The sequence below is a fragment of the Mesoplodon densirostris genome, chromosome 1 (genome assembly GCF_025265405.1).
Source record: "Mesoplodon densirostris isolate mMesDen1 chromosome 1, mMesDen1 primary haplotype, whole genome shotgun sequence".
Taxonomy (NCBI): Eukaryota; Metazoa; Chordata; class Mammalia; order Artiodactyla; family Ziphiidae; genus Mesoplodon; species Mesoplodon densirostris.
Genome location: NC_082661.1, coordinates 190,421,317 through 190,446,219, shown reverse-complemented (window position 1 = coordinate 190,446,219; position 24,903 = coordinate 190,421,317). Strand labels below are relative to the sequence as shown.

Below are 24,903 nucleotides of genomic sequence, written 5' to 3'. Positions count from 1 at the left end.
CCACAACTACTGAAGCCCATGTGCCTAGAGCTCGTGCTCTGCAACAAGAGAAGCCACCACAGTGAGAAGCCCACACACCACAACAAAGAGTAGCCCCCGCTCGCCACAACTAGAGAAAGCCCATGAGCAGAAATGCAGACCAATGCAGCCAAAAAATAATTAATTAATTAAAATAATTAATTAATAAAATGAATCCAACTGAACATCGTCTGTTTTAGGCAAGGAAACTACCTTTTAAAAATACTATAAGTAAATAAATGTGTATCTATATGAATGTTTACTAACACGTGTATATCTGTATACATGGGTTTAACATATATATACTACAGCATTTTTCATTTCAGTATGAATTCAGTGTAAGATCGATATATCTTAAACCTTTTCTAGGTGTTTAATTACTGAGGCATCAAAATAACATTAAAGATGGCTTCAGCCAATCAAGACAGAATGGAAATCAGAAATCCAAACCAAGAACAATGTTCTCTCTGAGAGGCAGCATAACAAAGTTGTTGAGAAAATGGACTCTAGCGTGGGTTACTGAGTAACATGAGTCACTATTTAAGGAGTAAATAAGTCAATATTCATAAAGCACTTCAAACAATGCCTAGCATACAGTTAATGCTATGTAATACTTAATTAAAAATCAATTAAACAAATAAGAAATATTTTCTCATTAATAACAATCCACTAGCAGGCATCTACCTCAACTCTCCTTTTACTTTGCTATATAGACAGCATCTTAGCTGAGAACTGAGACACTAACAAAAGTAAAATTATCACCATGTATCTTTTTATTGTTTAATGTTGAACTGTTCAGTGCCTCTTCCATCCATGATGTCAGACATTTCCCCAAAAAATGTTTGGCATTTTTACTCACAGTCCAATTTTTATGCTGCACAAACAGCCGTGGGAGGGCCCTTCCATGTCACTGTCTCGCACAAACCTTTCCCTCATCAGAAGAAGGCCTTTTTACTGAGTGAAAGTCTTCTCGGCTCTATCAGTCTCTGCCTCACTTCCCCTCCTTCTGAGCTTCCAGTTTCCCCACAGTTAAGTCCACTCACTGACTTACCCACTGGGAAGCTTAGCTCTACCCAGTCCCTGGAACAGACCAACCTGGGATCCAGCAATTTCCACCTCCCCAAGCAACACCTCACTGCTCTGATGACAGATCTCCTGTACCTGAGGTTCCAAGTCTTATGTGTGTCCAGTTTTCAGATATGGGCTTTTATCTTGGCCTCTATGCCAAGCTGTAGGCCAGTCTCTGCCAGGTACACTAGTCTAACCCTAGGATGGCAGACCTACCTTTCCCTGGACTATCCCTACATTGCTGCAGCCTAGCTGACTATGAAAAGACCTCCCAAATACTTTCCTAGGTTCCAAGTATCACCAGCATCTGATGCCTGCATTTAGAATAGTATTTCATTTTGTATCCCCTGTTGCCAATCACTTGCAAAGAACACAACCAGACTATGTAACCCTTGGATATTGGTGAACTTCCAACATATGTTATACTACATGAGTATCACCTACTTCTTACTGATGGTGTCAGCCAAGTACTACTGAATGCTAAGATAAGAGGCCAAGTTTTGACCCTATTTGCCCAGTTGAAACTATGCTTATTTCAGTTATCAATGTTACCAGCTCAAAGGCTAACACTTTTTTGCCTTTGCTTTGCATGCGACATTCTCTTAGAGCTGTACCCATCTTAAATCAACCTCTCTATTTCCATTCTGTTCTCCCATCTCTATTTATGCCCCTCTTTTAAGTTTATTTCCTCAAAAAGCATCTTTTGTTTTTTTGCAATAACCCTACTATAGCTACAAATCCTTTCCTTACTCCATTCTGGATATTGTCTTACGATGTTTTCATTTCAAGGACTGACTATAATACATGAAACTTGTTTAATAACATACCAGAAATCAGATATCCAAATGAGTAGTGTTTTCCCTAGAAATAATTATGTTGGAATCTATTCACTTATCCTAATGATGTTATGAATAATCAGAGCACTTCTGGAATTCCTTGAACCTTGCCAGTTCTATATCTTTGACCTTGTCCAAGAAGACCAAACCTATTACTCTGTAATACTGATCAAACACTGCGGTGCTTGGCTAAACCACTGTTTCCAAAAATTAGATTTACCTCCAAAGGTTGAAAAATTGCTATTACTGTGGAATTTTAAAAAATTATCTAGCCTCTGAAAGTATTACCAAAATTTAAAATAAATGTTGGAAGAAAAGCATCATAGTTAGAATAAATTGGTGGCAACCTTTGTATGACCTAACATAGTTATCTAACCTTGAAGATTATTCTTCCACTTATAAAACAATTTCCTACCTTCTTACAGGATTACTGTAGAAATAAAATGAGAAAGTATACAACATCTCTGAAACCCATAAAAAGTGAATAAATGTAAGATATTCCTATTCATGCCTTACTGCTGCAAATTTAAATGGATTCAAAACAAAATATTAAGGCTTACTTGTTTTAAAACTGTGTTTAAGACTTTAACTTGAGTTTAAGTTGACATTTGCATTTTTCAGGAGGTACGAGATGAGAATCCAAGTTCCATTTTTTTAAAAACTATTTATATTTGCAGTAAAGTTATGTTTTTCAAGAAATAGTTCATGATTTAGAAAGTGAAACGTAGCTCACTCTTACTGAAACAAAGGAGGTGGAGGGAAATTCCATAACTCAGAAGCCACAATAAATACAAATAATATCTTTGGTTCTGCAACATGGGACTTCCCCAAGGAAGAGACACAGGTTTTCTCAAGTCAACTGTAATGTTATCCAATCAGAGTTAGAGAGGGAAAGTGCCTTTGCAAATAAATACTGCAACCTAGCCCGACGTTTTCAGAGACGCTCCTCAACTGTTCAGGCAGTCTGAGCCTACTACAGAAGAACCTTCAGTTGCAGCACCATGAACCAAAGTGCCGTTCTTATTTTCTGCCTTATCCTTCTGACTCTAAGAGGAACTCAAGGTGAGGAACATCCAGGGATATTTAATTTGTAAGATCAGAAATAGGACTGGGTATAAACTCTTTAAGTGCAGAAATAATGTATTTGCAAAAGTTTTACAGCCTGCCTTTTAAATGAAGGGTAAATGAGCAGGGATTCCTTCTGGTCAGAGTTTATAGTCAGAGAAGTGGAATAAAAGAATGAGAGAAGGAGGAAGGTGGGAGTGGAAGAGGAAGAGGGACAAGACAGAAAGTGTGAGGGAAGGAGGAGAAAGAGGATGAGACAGGTATCTCCTTAGTTAACTTAAGTAACTATATGACCTGGGCTCAAGGGTATGATCTTACAATCAACAAGCTGCAATTCCATTCTTCAGAGAATCAACTAATTAATCATACAGAGCTATATGATCACAAATTGAGTATGTGATTACACAGAGGTCCAGGTTCAGCTAAGTACTACCCAATCCACATTAAATGCCTAAAATGAAAACTGCGCTAACGTCGTCTGCTGTACCTGTTTCTTTTCCTGCAGAAATACCGCTCTCTAGGACTACACGCTGTACGTGTATCGAGATCAGTGATCGACCTGTTAATCCAAGGTCCTTAGAAAAACTTGAAGTGATTCCTGCAAGTCAATCTTGCCCACGTGTTGAGATCATGTGAGTAAAATCCCACCTAATGATCACCTCCCTGGTGGTAATCATACAACTAAATACATGATGATGATTACAAAAATCAGTAAAGGGTTTGTGATGATTCTAGGGCTTCTGTACAGCAAAGGGAAACATCTAAAGTGAAACCTAAATGTCTGACTTTAAAACTGTATATTCCATCTGTTTTATTGGCCCAATATTGTTTTAAATATTTTCACTCCTATTTACTTCTATAGTGCCACAATGAAAAAGAACAGGGAGAAAAGATGTCTTAATCCGGAGTCTAAGACCATCAAGAATTTACTGAAAGCAATTAGCAAGGAAAGGTAGGTTTGCTACTGCTTGCAGAAGAACTGCTCTTTAAGAAATGTTGATCTTGTGAAGTTAGAAATATCTACATAAGGCTTTCCTGTGGAATTCTTGGCTTAAAACGGTGTACCACCATGCTTCCACTACCTCCATCTATTTATATACTGAGGTGTCATCTTGTGTGGTATCAAAAGTTACCCTAATTACTGTCTAGAAGTGTCAATAGGTCACTTTAACCTTAAAGCAGAGCTATAACTATCCAAGCAAAGATGCCGAATTTACCCCAAGCTTTTCTTGGCCTTAAAAAAGCATCCCGGGGCTTTCCTGGTGGCGCAGTGGTTGAGAGTCCGCCTGCCGATGCAGGGGACACGGGTTCGTGCCCCGGTCCGGGAAGATCCCACATGCCGCGGAGCGGCTGGTCCCGTGAGCCATGGCCGCTGAGCCTGCGCGTCCGGAGGCTGTGCTCCGCAGCAGGAGAGGCCACAACAGTGAGAGGCCCGCGTACCGCAAAAAAAAAAAAAAAAAAGCATCCCGTGTAACCCACAATCATTGCGTAGCATCAGGAAAGCTAACCACACACTTCACCTGAAGACTTAGGATTATCTATGAATTCAGCATGTTCCAAGCAGAATTCAGACTGAAGTCAGAGTCATTTACACTCTCCTTCTCTTCTTACAGGTCTAAAAGATCTCAAACAAAGAAAGAGGCATAATCACTGCACTACCGATAAGGATGGACCACAGAGAAGCTATCTCTGCCGTCATTTCCCTACACACAGTATATGTCAAGCCCTAATTGTCCGTGGATTGCAGTTCTCCTAAAAGGTGACCAACCACAGTCACCAAATTAGCTGCTGCTGCTACTGCTCCTGCACGGCGGTGGATGGCTCATCATCCTGAGCTGTTTGGGAGTAACTCTGCCCTGGCACTAGACTATAAGCTATGCTGAGGCGCTACATTCTTAATGAGTGTGCCAAGCCCTAGCCCTGCTACTGACAGCTTCCTCACCTTTTCTATCTTCTAAAGGGGGTTATGAAGGGGTCTTCCCCCTCTGGGCTTATCAGGGATCTTAGAATCTCAAATAACTAAAAGGTATTCAAAGCAACAAGACAATCTGCCTTTTAAAGAAAGACCTTTACTCCATGGGCTTCTACTGCCATCCCTCCAAGGGGCCCATATTCTTCTGGGTGTTATATACATAATTCCAAATACACAGAAGCAGCTAGAAATATCTGGAAATGTATATGAAAACAGTATTATTTAGTCAAAGACTACACAAAGTAGAATTCTTAGATGTATATGTTTCTTATATTGTTTTCAGTGTTTATGGAATAATTTGTGTAATTAAGTACTGCAATGGAAGAAATTTTTAAATTTAAATACATGTTCTGCATGTTATGTAAGACAAATATGCTGAATGCTTTTCAAAATAAAAGTAATGTTCTCTCCTAGAAATATTAAGAAAGATTATTTAACTGTTTAGAGACCAAAGCATAATAAAGTAATTATAACTAAGATGAAGTGTCTGGTGGGTCATTTGGGACATTCATTTCATAAAAAGCTTAGATTGGAGAATCCATAGCCTAGAGAAGAAGTAAGGATGGGTAGAGGACAAATGGGTTTAAGAATTACCATATTCCTTCCAACTATAGTCTCCTGGAAGGCCCATCATACAGGAGTCCTTCAGGACTTATGTGGCATAACAGACCTTGGCCTGAGCTTCAGATCGTTAGAGCCAACTTTCTATGAGACATTTGCAACTCAACATCCCATGGAAACATCAAACTCCAAAATGTCTTAAATTAATTCCTCCCTCCCCCAGATCTATTTCTCCTCCTCTATTCTATATACTAGTTTAACAGCACCATCATCCATTCAGTTCCCCAAATGAGAATTCTAGGAGTAATTCTACACTCCTTCTTCTCCCTTGCCTCATATCCAATTTGTCATCAAGAAGGTATTTGCAATGCATTTAGTTGGCAAATTATTAGTATCTAAAACATATAGAGGGGACTTCCCTGGTGGTCCAGCGGTTAAGATGCCACGCTTCCAATGCAGGGGGCCCAGGTTCAATCCCTGGTCAGGGAAGCAGATCCAACAAGCCGCATGAGGCAACCAAGACCCAGCACAGCCAAAATAAATAAATAAATAAAATATTTTAAAAAAATAAAACATATAGAGAACTCCTATGAATAAAAAAGGAAAAGATAGCTAGCTGAAAAACAGGAAACAAATGAATAGAAATTTCACAAAAGAAGAAAACACAAGCCCTTGACATATGAAAACATGCTCAATTTCATTAGTAATCAGGGACATGTACTTTCTTTTTTTTTAACGTTTTTATTGGAGTATAATTGCTTTACAATGGTGTATTAGTTTCTGCTTTATAACAAAGTGAATCAGTTATACGTACACATATATCCCCATATCTCTTCCCTCTTGCATCTCCCTCCCTCCCACCCTCCCTATCCCACCCTTCTAGCTGGTCACAAAGCACAGAGCTGATCTCCCTGTGCTATGTGACTGCTTCCCACTAGCTATCTATTTCACATTTGGTAGTATATATATGTCCATATATACACTACCACTCTCTCACTTTGTCCCAACTTACCCTTCCCCCTCCCAGTGTCCTCAACTCCATTCTCTAGTAGCTCTGTGTCTTTCTTCCTGTCTTGCCCCTAGGTTCTTCACGACCTTTTTTTTTTTTAGATTCCATATATATGTGTTAGCATATGATATTTGTTTTTCTCTCTCTGACTTACTTCACTCTGTATGACAGACTCTAGGTCCATCCACCTCACTACAAATACTTAATTTCGTTTCTTTTTATGGCTGTGTAATATTCCATTGTATATATGTACCACATCTTCTTTATCCATTCATGTTTCGATGGACACTTAGGTTGCTTCCATGTCCTGGCTACTGTAAATAGAGCTGCAATGAACATTGTGGTACATGACGCTTTTTTTTTTCTTTGCGGTACGCGGGCTTCTCACTGCTGTGGTCTCTCCCGTTTCGGAGCACAGGCTCAGCGGCCATGACTCACGGGCCTAGCCGCTCCGTGGCACGTGGGATCTTCCTGGACCGGGGCATGAACCTGTGTCCCCTGCATCGGCAGGCAGACTCTCAACCAGTGCGCCACAAGGGAAGCCCACGTGACGCTGTTTGAATTATGGTTTTCTCAGGGTATATGCCCAGTAGTGGGATTGCTGGGTCGTATGGTAGTTCTATTTTTAGTTTTTTAAGGAACCTCCATACTGTTCTCCATAGTGGCTGTATCAACTTACATTCCCACCAACAGTGCAAGAGTGTTCCCTTTTCTCCACACCCTCTCCAGCGTTTGTAGATTTTTTTTTTTTTTTTTTGCAGTATGCGGGCCTCTCACTGTTGTGGCCTCTCCTGCTGTGGAGCACAGGCTCCGGACACGCAGGCTCAGCGGCCGTGGCTCACGGGCCCAGCTGCTCCACGGCATGTGGGATCCTCCCGGAATGGGGCACGAACCCGCGTCCCCTGCATCAGCAGGCAGACTCCCAACCACTGCACCACCAGGGAAACCCTGTTTGTAGATTTTTTGATGATGGCCATTCTGACCGGTGTGAGATGATATCTCATTGTAGTTTTGATTTGCATCTCTCTAATGATTAATGATGTTGAGCCCCCTTTCATGTGTTTGTTGGCAATCTGTATATCTTCTTTGGAGAAATGTCTATTTAGGTCTTCTGCCCATTTTTGGATTGGGTTGCTTTTTTGATATTGAGCTGCATGAGCTGCTTGTAAATTTTGGAGATTAATCCTTTGTCAGTTGCTTCATTTGCAAATATTTCCTCCCATTCTGAGGGTTGTCTTTTGGTCTTGTTTATGGTTTCCTTTGCTGTGCAAAAGCTTTTAAGTTTCATTAGGTACCATTTGTTTATTTTTGTTTTTATTTCCATTTCTCTGGGAGGTGGGTCCAAAAGGATCTTGCTGTGATTTATGTCATAGAGTGTTCTGCCTATGTTTTCCGCTAAGAGTTTGATAGTTTCTGGCCTTACATTTAGGTCTTTAATCCATTTGGAGTTTATTTTTGTGTATGGTGTTAGGGAGGGTTCTAATTTCATTCTTTTACATGTAGCTGTCCAGTTTTCCCAGCACCACTTATTGAAGAGGCTGTCTTTTCTCCATTGTATACTCTTGCCTCCTTTATCAAAGATAAGGTGACCATATGTGCGTGGGTTTATCTCTGGGCTTTCTATCCTGTTCCATTGATCTATATTTCTGTTTTTGTGCCAGTACCATAGTGTCTTAATTACTGTAGCTTTGAAGTATAGTCTGAAGTCCAGGAGCCTGATTCCTCCAGCTCTGTTCTTCTTTCTCAAGATTGCTTTGGCTATTTGGGGTCTTTTGTGTTTCAATACAAATTGTGAAATTTTTTGTTCTAGTTCTGTGAAAAATGCCAGTGGTAGTTTGATAGGGATTGCATTGAATCTGTAGATTGCTTTGGGTAGTAGAGTCACTTTCACAATGTTGATTCTTCCAATCCAAGAACATGGTATATATATCCATCTGTTCATATCATCTTTAATTTCTTCATCTATGTCTTATAATTTTCTGCATACAGGTCTTTTGTCTCCTTAGGTAGGTTTATTCCTAGGTATTTTATTATTTTTGTTGCAATGATAAATGGGAGTGTTTTCTTAATTTCACTTTCAGATTTTTCATCATTAGTGTATAGGAATGCAAGAGGTTTCTGTGCATTAATTTTGTATCCTGCAACTTTACCAAATTCATTGATTAGCTCTAGTAGTTTTCTGGTGGCATCTTTAGGATTCTCAATGTATAGTATCACATCATCTGCAAACAGTGACAGCTTTACTTCTTCTTTTCCAATTTGTATTCCTTTTATTTCTTTTTCTTCTCTGATTGCTGTGGTAGGACTTCCAAAACTATGTTGAATAATAGTGGTGAGAGTGGACATCCTTGTCTTGTTCCTGATCTTAGAGGAAATGCTTTCAGTTTTTCACCATTGAGAATGATGTTTGCTGTGGGTTTGTTGCATATGGCCTCTATTATCTTGAGGTAGGTTCACTCTATGCCCACTTTCTGGAGAGTTTTTATCATAAATGGGTGTTGAATTTTGTCAAAAGCTTTTTGTGCATCTATTGAGATGATCATATGGTTTTTATTCTTCTATTTGTTAATATGGTTTATCACATTGATTGATTTACATATATTGAACAATCTTTGCATTCCTGGGATAAATCCCACTCGATCATGGTGTATGATCCTTTTAATGTGCTGTTGGATTCTGTTTGCTAGTATTTTGTTGAGGATTTTTGCATCTATATTCATGAGTGATATTGGTCTGTAATTTTCTATTTTTGTAGTATCTTTGCCTGGTTTTGGTTATCAGGGTGATGGTGGCCTCATACAATGAGTTTGGGAGTGTTCCTTTTTCTGCAATTTTTTGGAAGAGTTTGAGAAGGATGGGTGTTAGCTCTTCTCTAAATGTTTGACAGAATTCACCTTTGAAGCCACCTGGTCCTGGACTTTTGTTTGTTGGAAGATTTTTAATCACACTTTCAATTTCAGTGCTTCTTATTGGTCTGTTCATATTTTCTATCTCTTCCTGGTTCAGTCATGGAAGGTTATACCTTTGTAAGAATTTGTCCATTTCTTCCAGGTTGTCCATTTTACTGGCATAGAGTTGCTTATAGTAGTCTCTTAGGATGCTTTGTATTTCTGCGGTGTCTGTTGTAACTTCTCCTTTTTCATTTCTGATTTTATTGATTTGAGTCCTCTCCATCTTTTTCTCAATGAGTCTGGCTAATGGTTTATCAATTTTGTTTATCTTCTCAAAGAACCAGCTTTAATTTTATTGATCTTTACTATTGTTTTATTGTTTCTATTTCATTTATTTCTGCTCTGATCTTTATGATTTCTTTCCTTCTGCTAACTTTGGGTTTTGTTTGTTCTTTCTGTAGTTCCTATAGCTGTAAGGTTAGATTGTTTATGTGAGATTTTTCTTGTTTCTTGAGGTAGGCTTGTATAGCTATAAACTTCCCTTTTAGAACTGCTTTTGCTGCATCCCATAGATTTTGGATCCTCATGTTTTCATTGTCATTTGTCTCTAGGTATTTTTTGGTTTCCTCTTTGATTTCTTCAGTGATCTCTTGGTTATTTATTAATGTATTGTTTAGCCTCCATCTATTTCTGTTTTTTACGTTTTTTTCCCTGTAAGTCATTTCTAATCTCATAGTGTTGTGGTCAGAAAAGATGCTTGATATGATTTCAATTTTCTTAAATTTACTGAGGCTTGATTTGTGACCCAAGATGTGATCTATCCTGGAGAATGTCCTATGCACACTTGAGAAGAAAGTGTAATCTGCTGTTTTGCAATGGAATGTCCTATAAATATCAATTAAGTCCATCTTGTTTAATGTATCATTTAAAGCTTGTGTTTCCTTATTTTCATTTTGGATGATCTGTCCATTGGTGAAAGTGAGGTGTTAAAGTCCCCTACTATGATTGTGTTACTGTCAATTTCCCCTTTTATGGCTGTTAGTATTTGCCTTATGTATTGAGGTGCTCCTATGTTGGGTGCATAAATATTTACAATTATTATATCTTCTTCTTGGATTGATCCCTTGATCATTATGTAGTGTCCTTCTTTGTCTCTTGAAATAGTCTGTTTTAAAGTCTATTTTGTCTGATATGAGAATTGCTACTTCAGCTTTCTTTTGATTTCCATTTGCATGGAATATCTTTTTCCATTCCCTCACTTTCAGTCTGTATGTGTCCCTAGGTCTGAAGTGGGTCTCTTGTAGACAGCATATATATGGGTCTTGTTTTTGTATCCATTCAGCCACTCAATGTCTTTTGCTTGGAGCATTTAATCCATTTACGTTTAAGATAACTATCAGTATGTATGTTCCTATTCCCATTTTCTTAATTGTTTTGGGTTTGTTATTGTAGGTCTTTTCCTTCTCTTGTGTTTCTTGCCTAGAAAAGTTCCTTTAGCATTTGTTGTAAAACTGGTTTGGTTGTGCTGAATTCTCTTAGCTTTTGCTTGTCTGTAAAGATTTTAATTTCTCCGTCAAATCTGAATGAGATCCTTGCTGGATAGAGTAATCTTGGTTTTAAGTTTTTCCCTTTCATCACTTTAAGTATGTCCTGCCACTCCCTTCTGGCTTGCAGAGTTTCTGCTGAAAGATCAGCTGTTAACCTTATGGGGATTCCCTTATGTGTTATTTGTTGTTTTACCCTTGCTACTTTTAATATTTTTCTTTTATTTAATTTTTGATAGTTTGATTAATATGTGTCTTGGCGTGTTTCTCCTTGGATTTATCCTGTATGGGACTCTCTGTGCTTCCTGGACTTGATTAACTTTTTCCTTTCCCATATTAGAGAAGTTTTCAACTATAATCATTTCAAATATTTTCTCAGTCCGTTTCTTTTTCTCTTCTTCTTCTGGGACCCCTATAATTCGAATGTTGGTGCGTTTAATGTTGTCCCAGAGGTCTCTGAGACTGTCCTCAATTCTTTTCATTCTTTTTTCTTTATTCTGCTCTGAAGTAGTTATTTCCACTATTTTATCTTCCAGGTCATTTATCCGTTCTTCTGCCTCAGTTATGCTGCTACTTATCTGTTCTAGAGAATTTTTAATTTCATTTATTGTGTTGTTCATCATTGTTTGTTTTCTCTTTTGTTCTTCTAGGTCCTTGTTAAACGTTTCTTGTATTTTCTCCATTCTATTTCCAAGATTTTGGATCACCTCTACTATCATTATTCTGAATTCTTTTTCAGGTAGACTGCCTATTTCCTCTTCATTTGTTAGGTCTGGTGGGTTTTTACCTTGCTCATTCATCTGCTGTTTCTTTGTCTTCTCATTTTGCTTAACTTACTGTGTTTGGGGTCTCCTTTTCTCAGGCTGCAAGTTCGTAGTTCCCGTTTTTTTTGGTGTCTGCCCCCAGTGGCTAAGGTTGGTTCAGTAGGTTGTATAGGCTTCCTGGTGGAGGGGACTAGTGCCTGTGTTCTGGTGGATGAGGCTGGATCTTGTCTTTCTGGTGGGCAGGCCCACGTCTGGTGGTGGTTTTTGGGGTGTCTGTGACCTTATTTTGATTTTAGGCAGCCTCTCTGCTAATGGGTTGAGTTGTGTTCCTGTCTTGCTAGTTGTTTGGCATAGGGTGTCTGGCACTGTAGCTTGCTGGTCATTGAGTGGAGCTGGGTCTTGGCCTTGAGATGGAGATATCTAGGAGATTTTTGCTGTTTGATATTACGTGGAGCTGGGAAGTCTCTTATGGACCAATGCCCTGAACTTGGGTCTCCCACCTAAGAGGCACAGGCCTGACACCTGGCTGGAGCAACAAGAGCCTGTCATCCACATGGCACAGAATAAAAGGGAGGAAAAAAGAAAGAAAGAAAGAAAAAGAGAAAACAGTATAAAACAAAAAAGTTATTAAAGTAAAAAACAAAAAATAATTATTAAAAAAAATTTTTAAGTAAAAAGAAAGAAAGAACAACCAAACCAAAACACAAATCCACTAATGATAACAAGTGCTGAAAACTATACTAAAACAAAACAAAACAAAACAGAAAAATGGACAGACAGAACCCTACAACAAATGGTAAAAGCAAAACTATGCAGACAAAATCACACACAGAAGCATACGCATATACACTCACAAAAAGAGAAAAAGGAGGGAAAAATATATATATATATAGTTGCTCCCAAAGTCCACCTCCTCAATTTGGGATGATTCGCTGTCTATTCAGGTATTCCACAGATGCAGGGTACATCAAGTTGATTGTGGAGATTTAATCCACTGCTCCTGAGGCTGCTGGGATAGATTTTCCTTTCTCTTCTTTGTTCGCACAGCTCCTGGGGTTCAGCTTTGGATTTGGACCTGCCTCTGCATGTAGGTCGCCTGAGGGTGTCTGTTCTTCCCTCAGACAGGACGGGGTTAAAGGAGCAGCTGATTTGGGGGCTCTGGCTCACTCAGGCTGGGTGGAGGGAGGGGTACGGAATTCAAGGCGAGCCTGCAGTGGCAGAGGCCGGCATGATGGTGCACCAGCCTGAGGTGTGCCATGCGTCCTCCTGGGGAAGTTGTCCCTGGATCATGGGACCCTGGCAATGGCGGGCTGCACAGGCTCCCGGGAGGGGATGTGTGGACAGTGACCTGCACTTGCACACTGGCTTCTTGGTGGCTGCAGTAGCGTCTCATGCCCGTCTCTGGGGTCCACATTGATAGCCGCAGCTCCCGCCCATCTCTGGAGCTCCTTTAAGCAGCGCTCTTAATCCCCTCTGCTCGCGCACCAGGAAACAAAAAGGCAAGAAAAAGTCTCTTGCCTCTTCGGTAGCTCCAGACTTTTTCCCGGACTCCCTCCTGGCTAGCTGTGGTGCACTAGCCCCCTTCAGGCTGTGTTCACGCAACCAACCCCAGTCCTCTCCCTGGGATCCGATAGAAGCCCGAGCCTCAGCTCCCAGCCCCCGCCCACCCCAGTGGGTGAGCAGACAAGCTTCTCCGGCTGGTGAGTGCTGGTCAGCAGCTATCCTCTGTGCAGGAATCTCCCCGCTTTGCCCTCCTCATCCCTGTTGCTGTGCTCTCCTCTGTGGCTCCGAAGCTTCCCCCCAGCCACCGCAGAGGAACATGTACTTTGGAATCATTATAATATACCATTTCATACCACCAGACTAGAAAAATGTTTTAAGTTGGGTAATAGCAAGTGTCAGGAAGGTATCTAGAAAATGAGATACCTCTACTTCTGATGAAAGAGAAAATAGCTATAACTACCTTGAAAACCCATCTGGTATTATCTTATACAATTTAACATGTGCACACTCTATGCCTTAGCAATTATACTACTATGTAGACACCACAGATAAATTCTTGTATAGGATATTTATGAGAGAATGTTATAGCAACATTGTTTATAGTAGTAAAACTCTGGATATAAATCCAAATGTTCATAAATAGAATGGTAAGTAAATTAGGGTATTTTAATTCAATGGAATATTATACAGCATGGAAATAAATGAAGTACAACTATATACATCAACATGGATGAATTTCAAAAATAATTTTGCACAAAAGAAGCATGTCACAGAAAAGTGCATGCAGCATGATTCCATTTACTATAAAGTTTTAAAATAGGCAAAGTTGGGCCTCCCTGGTGGCGCAGTGGTTGAGAGTCCGCCTGCCGATGCAGGGGACACGGGTTCGTGCCCCGATCCCGGAGGATCCCACATGCCGCGGAGCGGCTGGGCCCGCGAGCCATGGCCGCGGAGCCTGTGTGTCCGGAGCCTGTGCTCCGCAACGGGAGGGGCCACAGCAGTGAGAGGCCCGCGTACAGCAAAAAAATAAAAAAAAATAAAAAAAAAAATAAAAATAAAAAAAAATAAAAAAAAAAATAAAATAGGCAAAGTTAACATCGTACAAAGACCCTTGAACACACAAGTTTGAATTATGTGGGTCCACTTACATGGGGATTTTTTTCAATACATACTATAGTACCACACGATCTCCAGTTGGCTGAACCCACAGATGTAGAACCACAGATATGGAGAGCTGACTGTAAAGTTATACATGGATTTTTGACTTAGGGGGAGAGGTCAGTACCCCAATCCCTACTTTGTTCAAGGGTCAAATGTTATTTAGCAGTAAAGACACATCTGATAAAAACAAAAAACAGAAGGAATGATAAAGTTCAGGATGGTGATTATTTCAGGAGGTGAGAAGGATATGTAATCAGGGAAGAGCACATAAGGGGCTTCTGGACTACAGTAAAGTTCTATTTTTTACCTAGATAGTGGGTACATAAGAATTTGTTCTTTAATCTTTACCTATACACTTTTAATTTTTAAACACATGCTCTATTTTACATTAAAAAGGCAAAACAAACTAGCAAAGAAACAAAAAACTCCAGAATGTTACCAACTGTGAGATGTCTTCATGTATGTCAAACAACTTCACCCAGCAAAAATGAAAGGATAAGAGAGCTATCACTGGGGATGTGATGTGCAGCATGGTGACTATAGTTAATAATGCTGTACTGCACATTGGAAACTTGCTCAGAGAGTAAATCTTAAAAGTTCTCATCACAAGGAAAAAACTGTAACTATGTGACAGATGTTAACTAGACTTACTGTGGTGATCATTTCACAATATACACAAATACTGAATCATTAGGTTCTAAATCTGAAGCTAATATTATATGTCAATTATACCTCAATAGGGGAAACTGAAAAAAAAATAAATAAAAATCTAATGCAATGTCAAAAAAGAGAGAGAAAGCGCGAATAGTAACACATTCTGGCATGTAACAAAGGAATACAGTATATGACCATTACTATGAAAACCTTAACTGGATTACAGCAAAACTGAAGTGGCAGAATTTCTCCTTCCTGCCCTCTCATTTTCTTTTTCTTTCTGACCCCATGAATCTATACAAAAGTTCCCTCTCTTATTCTCAACTGACTGTGAACTAATTTTCAGGAGGCATTAACCAATAGAGATTTAAATTGCTCTCTGTTCAAAAGCAGGGCATTCATTTAACAAACATTTATTTATCCTCATTATATACCAGGTTAAAAGAAATTACTACACTATGAGTTTATAATTTACTATTAATGACAAAGACAAAGGTAAATAAATTTGAACTGAAAAAACTCCATGGACTGAAAAACTTCCAAATGTACAAAGAAAGCACAGAAAATCAGGGAAGCCTTTCCTGGGAAAGTGATGGCAAATCTGGAATTTGAAAGACGCATATATATCTGATAGGTAGAAGGATAAAAGTGAATTCTAGTAGAGGAAAGAGCATGTACAAAGACACAGGTGTGAATCAGCATATTCAATCTGGAGGAATGTAAGCTTAAAGTTAGAGGTATGGATATTGTGGGAAATGACATTGGAGAGACAGACAGGAATTAGATCATGAGAGCCTTTCTATTCTTAGTATGCCATCACCATCATTACTATTTATAAGCTGTACACATATTATAAAACATACCCACCAAAATGTACAATATTGCTAGACTATGCTGTGGTAACAAAGTTCTCAAAATATTAAAGACCTAACACAATGAAAGTTTATTTCTTGCTCACTCAAAGTTCCATGCAGGTTGGCAGGGCCTCTATGCTAACTCAAGAATATAGTCTCCCTCTATCTCAATCAAGGGTTGTCATGTCAGGAAGAGAAGGATGGAAGTGGCATACTGGCTCTTAAATACTATAGTCTACACTGCCTTGTCCAGAACAAGGTATTGCCTTACTTAATTGCCAGGAGGGATATAAACTTGGAAGGGAAAGTGTACTTGTCTCCTCCACAAATAGAAAAAAAAATTTTAATGAGATTTTTAAAAATTATAATATAAGCCAGAAAACAAGGCTCATCAGAAATCTAGTTCAGAAAGAGAAGTCTAGGCAGATATTTAAAAAAATAAAAGTCTCTATTCCTAAGGAAGTTAGATAAGAGGTGAAGAAGAAGGTCTTTTCTGAGCAAAAAGCTCTCTGTTTGATGTACACAAATAAAATTTGATGTAACAGTGAACAAAAGGGACATATCTACTGTATTACGGTCATGTTGTAAATCTCAGTGGGAGAACCTCTTTTTCTGGGGAAATAAATGGCCCACAGTGATCAATATGTTGCAACCTGGTTTAGGAACATTGGCCTCTTACAAGGAAGGGGAAATGGGAAAGAGAAAAATGATTGTAATTTTATCTCTCAATTTTCTTTGTCAGACCATACATAGTTAATTCACTGTCCCATATCTAGACGTTGATAACTGACTAACACTGTTCTTCCTCCATTCAGAGGCTTGCTGAGAACCTCAATAGAGCAGTAAGAATACAATACTTAATAAGTCATTAAGGCTTGTGTGGGCCTCTGTTTTCTCAAATAAAAGTGAAGTAGAAATAGAAATCTTCCAGAAATGTTGCTAAGAGAAATAACTGTCAAGAGTTAATTTAAATACTATTTCTGTGTGATAGGATTATATATGATTTTATTTCTTTTTGATTCTATTTTCTAAGTTTTCTAAACAGAATACTTTTACTGTTTTTAATTAGAAGAAAAAAATTTAAGCAATTTTCAAAGACACTGAATTTTAAGTGTCAAGCTTAAAGGGCTAGGATTTATGTTCTCAGTGATCTTCATAAAACTAATCATCTCTGAAGAAAGATCTGAATTGAAAACAGTCATATACATACCAGAACTTCTCCATGCTAGGCTAGAACTTAATACCTTGTGTTGTAAATCATTGAACTATTAGTGAATGTATTTCAGGTCACCAGATAATAATGTGTATGTCGTCAGTCTCCCTGTTTACCCTCTTGCCTGCTACAGTTTATTCACTATACAACAGTAATTGCAATATTTATGAAACATAAATAAGATTATGTTTCTCCCCTGGTTTTATCCTTCCAATAGAATTCCACCACACTTCACATGAAATCCAAAATCCATCATAGTCTGTAAGGCTCTACATAAATCTCCCACCTCATTCCTACCACTCCCCACCCCTGCCTTTCTACTCCCTCCATACTGGCCTCCTACTGCTTCTCAAGTACAGCAAACATATACTCATCACTTCCAAAGCTTTCTTTATTCCTTATCTCTGCTCAAATATCACCTTCTCAGAGGCTTTCCTCACCAATCTATTGAAAATAGCACCATTTCTATCACTCTCTATCTCGTTACCCTCCTTTATAGCCTTTATCACTACATGTAAATACAGTTGACCCTTGAACATTGCAGGAGTTAGGCATGCCGATCTCCCCCCAGGCAGACAAAAATCCAAGTATAATTTTCTAGTTGGCCCTCCAGTTCCGAGGTTCCTCTGTACCCGCAGCTCCACATCTCTGGTTTCAACCAACCACGGATCAGCATAATACTGTAGTTTTACTGAAAAAAATCTGCTTATAAGTGGGCTCATGCAGTTCAAGCCTATGTTGTTCAAGGGTCAACTGTATATATTTAATTATCTGTTTATTCTCTATCCCCACAAAGTTGTATAAGAGCAGGGACTATACCTGCCTAACTTACCACTGTATCCTTGGTATCTACAAGAGTACTGGACCCACAGTCATGCTCAATAAATACTTGTTAACCAAATGAATAAATGAGTTACTGACATTTGCCATAGCTAGAATCCTTTGGAAATCAGTGTTCCCTCCAAGGACAGGACAACCTTCCAAACTTGGAAATAAAGAGAAGCTTACTAGTTTTTTTGAATCATCAGATAGACACAGAAGGAATGGTGACCTTCTCCCATTAAAATATACAATATGTGTACTGGCAAACTGTTTACTAGATGACAAGAGGTCCCTATTGGGAATGGAATTAAGGTTTTAAGCAGGAGTTTATATAACTTTCAAAAATAAAAGTGCTTTAAAACTAAGTCTAATGCTTTAATAGCAGCAATAGCTATTAAGAGAAGGGGAAATCCATGCCCCTCAGGGTTTCATTCTGAGAGATACTTCTTTCAAAATAAAAAATAACTTGTTTTATTTTCCTTGTGATACAGACAAGCATGTTGTTTACATATTATGCAACATTTTCCCAGGACACTCAAATCTAACTGGAGCCAGAATAACATGGCCATCTCATTTCCTAGGCTCAGATGCAAGAGAGAAACTCCCTCAGTTAACTTTAGAATGGGAAAAGAGGAGAAAAAAAGAAGGAGAAACTGAAAAAAGTTTAACATCAATCTGACCTTAAGGAGAGTTACAGAGTCTTTGCAATGCCATCATTCCCAGAACAGAACACTTTTACCTTGGTCTGTGTGATTTTCAGGGATCAACAATTCCCTAAAATTATAAGCAAATTGTACAAATGTGCACATATCTGTAGCCTTTACCAGATTCTCATAGAGCTCTGTAATCTCCAAATGGCTAAAAACCATGAGTCTGTCCTAATTCATCACAGACCTTGAACAGACCATATCAGTTTGCAGAGCATTCACTTCAGGCCATAGGGACATCAGTATACGCACGTCATGTCTGGGTAAACTTACATGCAAATGACACTGGAAATCTTGGGCTACCTTGGGGATTTATTTAAGAAACCTGAGCTGACTTCAAGAGCTGGGCCCTAAAGGAGATATTAATAGTCATTATTTCCAAGGTATTCCTAGAATTTCAAGACTATCTGAACTATTTTATTAACCATAATACCACCCTTTTTCTTTTATTTTTTTTTACTTCTAGAACCACTGAGGGCACAAACTTGCTCTGTTGTTAGAAATTAAAGACCTGGGACTTCCCCGGTGGCACAGTGGTTAAGAATCTGCCTGCCAATGCAGTCAACACAGGTTCAAGCCCTGGTCTGGGAAGATCCCACAGCCGTGGAGCAACTAAGCCTGTGCACCGCAACTACTGAGCCTGCGCTCTAGAGCCCACGAGCCACAACTACTGAGCCCGCATACCACAACTACTGAAGCCCATGCACCTAGAGTCCATGCTGTGCAACAGGAGAAGCCACCACAATGAGCCCACACACCACAACAAAGAGTAACCCCCACTCACTGCAACTAGAGAAAGCCTGTGTGCAGCAACAAAGACCCAATGCAGCCAAAAATAAATAAATAAAAATAAATAAATTCATTAAAAAGAAAAAGAGGAATCTAAGTCTGGAATAAATTATTAAAAAAAGAAATTAAAGACCTCCTTCAAATTATTATATGAGATTAAAGGGAAAGATTCTTGGAGGATTCTCAATTCAATCAAATTCAACTTAGTGAATACTTACTGTGCACCTACTACCTTCAAGATCCAATGAGGCAAACAAAGACAACATGGTACCTCACCTTAAAATTATTATAATCTACAGGAAACAAAGCACATATATAAAGAAAATGTCACCAGCAACCAAAGGTAGGAAGCACTAATATTTAAATAAGTGGTATTTTAAGTAATGCTGATCAATAAAGAAATCTATTATGTTGGAAGTGATAAACATCTTAGATATAGTTAGTAGAAATACAATGTATTAAATTCAAAGGAATATATAAATATCACTAAAACCCTACAGAGATACAAATTAACTTTTTTCAAGATAAAATTAAAGAATGCTTATATTCTTGCAATCATGTGAGATGAACAGAGATCAAAGTCACATTTTGACTAAATGGAATAGGGATAAAATTAAGACTAAATCATAAATGTGCCACTCTAAATTGTGTAGATAATAGGACTTCTCATCTTATCAATGGTATTTTATTAAGAAAAGCCCACATAGGGCTTCCCTGGTGGCGCAGTGGTTGAGAGTCCGCCTGCCGATGCAGGGGACACGGGTTCGTGCCCCGGTCCGGGAAGATCCCACATGCCGCGGAGCAGCTGGGCCCGTGAGCCATGGCCGCTAAGCCTGCGCGTCTGGAGCCTGTGCTCCACAACGGGAGAGGCCACAATGGTGATAGGCCCGCGTACCGCAAAAAAAAAAAAAAATCCTATCTTTAAGTAAAGTCACATTCTGAGGTACTGGCAGTTAGAATTTCAACATATGAATTTGGGGCGACACTATTCAGCACATATAACGTGTTATACTTCAAAAAATGGTGTAAGAAACATGCAAGAAATGAAGGCAACAAAATAGAAAAAGCAGGTATTTTAACTGAAAATGGATTAAATCTTCCTATTCAAAATCTGTAAAGAAATGACATGGATTTATAAAGTCAACACCCTGACTCCACTTGACAAGTCATCCTGAAAAGGTTGAAGATGGAGATATTAAGCCAACACACACTGTCAATAAGTAAAAAAACTGAAATAAGTACTGATCTCAGGCGTCCAGTTTCACATATTAAATGAATGAAAGTAAATACAAATGACAAGAGAATTGGGAAACTGGTATATCTATATACTGATGAAGGCATTACAAAATTAGTCCAATCTTTCTGACAAGGGAACTGTTAAAATGTTACAAAAGAGATAAAAATGTTTTTAACCTCTGTCTCTAAACTTCCAAAGAAGGAAAATATCCCAAGAAAGTAAAATCTCTAAAAAAATAAGAGTACTTGTTGTACTACTGAACCAAGGGAAACAACTACAATGCCCAGCACTGAGGAAAAACAGACTACAAATACCAAGAACCATTTTTAAAATGTATAAACTACACAGATACCGGGAAATGTTTATGTAAAATAAGATAAATTAAATGATATTTTTTAGTGACAAGAGTCAGATTAGATACAGGTATATATGTGTGGGTATGTGTTTGTGAATGTTCTCATGTCACTTCCTTGGGTAAAATCCTTCAATGTCTCCTCACCACACAGGGATTTACAAGGCCCTTCATCCTCTGGATCCTGCTACATTTCTAGCCTCATTTCTCACCACTCCCCCATTATCACTCTACCCTTCGCCCTTACCAAAGTTCTTGCAGTTTTTGCAGTTTCTAAAACTTAGCAGCACACTTTTTCATGCCTCCTGCTCAGAATGCTTCCCTGCCGCCCACCTTCCCCTAGTAACTAATTCCAACCAAATCTCCTTCCAGAACTAACTCAAACTGTGTTTGAGGCCATGAGCCAAAGTTGTGACCTTTCCTGCACCTCCAATCATTGTGTACAATCCTTTATCATACCACTTCTTCTACAGTAATTGCTAATTTACATGCTGCTCTCTTTCACTCAACTATGAGCTCTTTGAGGGCAGAGACTGATGATTGTTCATATTTGTGTCCTAGAACGATAATAAAAGCCTGATGAATGAAATAATGATAAACAGTAAATGGAGGGTTTCAAGAACATGGATTTTTTTCCTTGTAAAGTTACTTAAAGTTACTTAGATAAGCAATCTGAACGTAAATCGCTTTAACGTGGATATGTTAAACAAAAATATGTTCTTCCTTTTCAGGATAACTTCTTTTCAAGTTAGGCAGCAGCTTCTTAATAACTATGGTTACATTTTATCAGACTATAAGCTGACTTGCCAAAAGTCATAGAGCAAAAATGTGTTACTGCCAGCATTCAGCTGCAGCTGTCCTTTAAATGATGTACTGACATTCCCTCTCAGGACAGTTTCTTCACATATTTTATCCACTCCATAAACTTTAGATAAAAAATTATAAACCAGGAGGCCAGATATTAAGATCAGTAAAGGAAGAACTTGCTCTTTTCTCTTCGTTACCTGAGACACAGACAGGACATGAACCCCACTCCACCCCTCACCCCCCTCCAGCTATGATGTGCTTCTAGGCAACTTCCCATACTGTAATACTTTGGAAGGAAGGAATGACTCCCTGCATGGGGAGAAAAGAGCAAAGAAGAAAAATCAGAATGCTAAGTAGGGGCTTCTGAGGCTTTCAAGAAATAAGGTCTTTTCAAGTCAGCATCCTTTAATACTAGCAATAGCTGCTGAGAGGAGGGGAAGTCCACGCGGCAAGAAATTCAAACAGGCCTGGGGGTTTCACTATGAGAGAAATTAACTTCCCCTTTCAAAGTAAAAGGGAAGACTCAGATTTTCACCGCAGCAGGGTCAGGCTGTGTATATAATCAAACAGACAGCACTGGCCCCATAACCAAACAGACGAAGGAGGGAGGCGGGCAAGCGCATGTGAAAACAGAACCCTGCTCTGCCCGGCAGGGTGACATCAGCATTTAGTGCCTCGGGGACAGGAGGCAAATGAGGTTAAAACTCCATCCAAAGGGAAACTGGCAATTATCTGTTAGTTTCGCGGGGCTTCTAATCCTTGGCTTCCTTCCCCGGGCTGTGAGAACTGCCCGCAGAGTCCTCTCCCCAGGTTTCTGTTTCCCCTAAATGCCCCATCTAGTCATAAACGCCCCTTCGGTGGGGTTTTCAGTCGTAAACGTGTTTTCTCTCAGCCTTGTCTGGACAATTTCCAATAGGAGGCCTGGGAAACAAGCGAGGAACGCGCCTCATCTGAGGGCGGCGGCTCCAGCCTTCAGGCCCAAGGGCCAAACCTGCTCCGCGCCGCCGCATGAGGAGCAGCCCGACCACTCGGCGGGGCCTCCGTCCTGCAGGCAACCGGAGAAAGTTCGCCACCTCCGGATAAAAAAAATAAGACGGGTCCTCGAGTGACTCCTAAATGACCCCAGCACCTCCTCCTCTCGTTCGGTAGACTTCCGTCCCAGTCACCGCGACCCAAGGCCGAACGACCCTCCTAGACCTGGCCCGGCGGCCTCCGCCGCAATGACCGGGCCCCTCCGAGGCCAAGAGCCCCGCCGGCCTCAGCCCAAGCCTCGCGTGGAAGCTGCAAACCGGACCCCGCTCCCGGCGTCCTTCGGGGAAGCGCCACCCCCTCGGGTTGGGAGGTGAGGGTCGAGGGGACACGCAGAAGGCAGAAGGGAGAGATCCCGAGGCGCACACCCACTACCTTTCTTCTCGACGTGCTTCACGGTGGGAGCGGCGCAGGGAGCGGAAACACCAGCAGGGCCACCAGCGGAGCAAGATGCTCCGGCTGCGACGGCAGCTTCCCCACCTAAGGTTCTATAAACTGACTGGCTGGGCATGAGCCGTGTGCTTACCCCTGCTGAGCCCGGAAGCGCCTCGCAAGCGCAGTGCGGAGCCAGGCCGGGGGCCTCGCTTCCCTCACTGTTTCCCTGCGCACGTGTTAACTGTGCGCCTACTGAGTGCCAGGAACTGCGCTCGGCACTGCGCGCCGGCGTGGACCTTCACAAGCCTTCCCTGTTCTAGTGGTGGAAGGAGATGTTCACCGTAAGATAGCAGATAACGTAACATTGCCTTGCATGTCCTTTGAATGAGGAGAGGCGCATAGTGCCGTGAAATCACATGGTGGGGGACCTGACCAAGTCTGGGGATCAGGGAAGGCTCCGCAGGGGAAATGCTAACCTGGAAATCTTAAGGTGGGTAAATTACTAAGCAGTAGGATAGGGAGGCAGATTAGGCACAGCATTCCAGGCAGGGAACAGCATGAGCAAAAAGAGTGTGATGGGAAGAAGCATTGCCCCTCTGAGGAACTGAAGGAGGGAAAGCAGAGAGTTATGCAAGAAGAGACTTGAAAGGTGGGCACGGGCAGACCATTCTAGGCCTTGTTCTTTATCCTAAGAAGGTTCCATCTAACTTCCTTTGCTAGAAAAAATGGTCACTAGCTCTATGGTGTTTTGCAGTTGAAATTCCTTGTTACCATTAATTTCACCAACCTGTGAGGTTAGTAATAGTTTTCTCAGCTGAGGGAACTGAGGCTCATAGAAGTTAAGTATTTGGCACACAGATGTTAAGTAGCAAGGCTGGGACCTGAACCCAGCTCCACCCTACCCATGGTCACAGTCATTACCAAAAATTAAACATAACCAAATGAATAAGCTGTGTCAAAGATCACCACAAGTTTTCTTCAAAAAGAATTCTTAATATTGTATTTAAGCATAATAATCCATCTAGAAACCAGTCCAAAAATGTTCATTGTGTAACAGAAAATGCTAGTATCTGTTCCCCTCCTACTCTACGGCGTGCATTCTCAATGCGGGGGAGGAAGGATTGCCCTCAAGGAGACAGAAAATTGGTTCCTTGGGGGGCTAAAAAATCTTAGATATTACAATGACTTATGGTCCACCAAAGTTCAACCCTACCCAACAAAATTTTATTTCTTAATATTTAATTTTTCTCTTTAGGAAGAAATTAAATTAAATTTAGATTTATGTTAATTTAAATTTGATCTAGTTTATCTCAGGAGAAGCAATTATGAAAAAAAAAAGGTTGAGAAACACTGTTCTACAGTAATGGAACCCTCAAATTTTAGTGGATCAACCAGAATAAAGATCACATTTCTTAACTTTCCCTGCAGCTAGCTGTGGCCATGTGAATAAATTCTTGTCCAGGGTATGGTTAAGTGATGTGAAGAAATGAGAGGCATGCCCTTTTTCTGCCTTCCCACCAAGCTGTACTTTGAAAGTGGACATGGTGGCAAGCCCCCGTTGGCCACTTGCATGAGGGCAGGAATGTAGAGATGGTGATAAAGCAACAAGATAGAAGGAGCCCGGGAGACCTCATGGAGACCTCAGAACCACGGTACAAGCCCTAGTCACCTG

General features: G+C 40.1%; 1 protein-coding gene and 1 non-coding gene across 2 annotated transcripts; both read left to right on the top strand.

Annotated features, from left to right (window-relative positions):
* The first annotated feature begins 2,923 nt into the window (after positions 1-2,923).
* On the top strand, positions 2,924-4,634 carry CXCL10 (C-X-C motif chemokine ligand 10). The gene is made up of 4 exons (XM_060092920.1): positions 2,924-2,984; positions 3,493-3,619; positions 3,850-3,939; positions 4,601-4,634. Exons 1-4 carry the CDS (start codon positions 2,924-2,926, stop codon positions 4,632-4,634), a joined length of 312 nt encoding a protein of 103 aa, XP_059948903.1.
* Positions 4,635-5,936: 1,302 nt separating this feature from the next.
* On the top strand, positions 5,937-6,009 carry TRNAW-CCA (transfer RNA tryptophan (anticodon CCA)). The gene has a single exon. It is a non-coding gene; the product is annotated as a tRNA-Trp (tRNA).
* Positions 6,010-24,903: the final 18,894 nt, after the last annotated feature.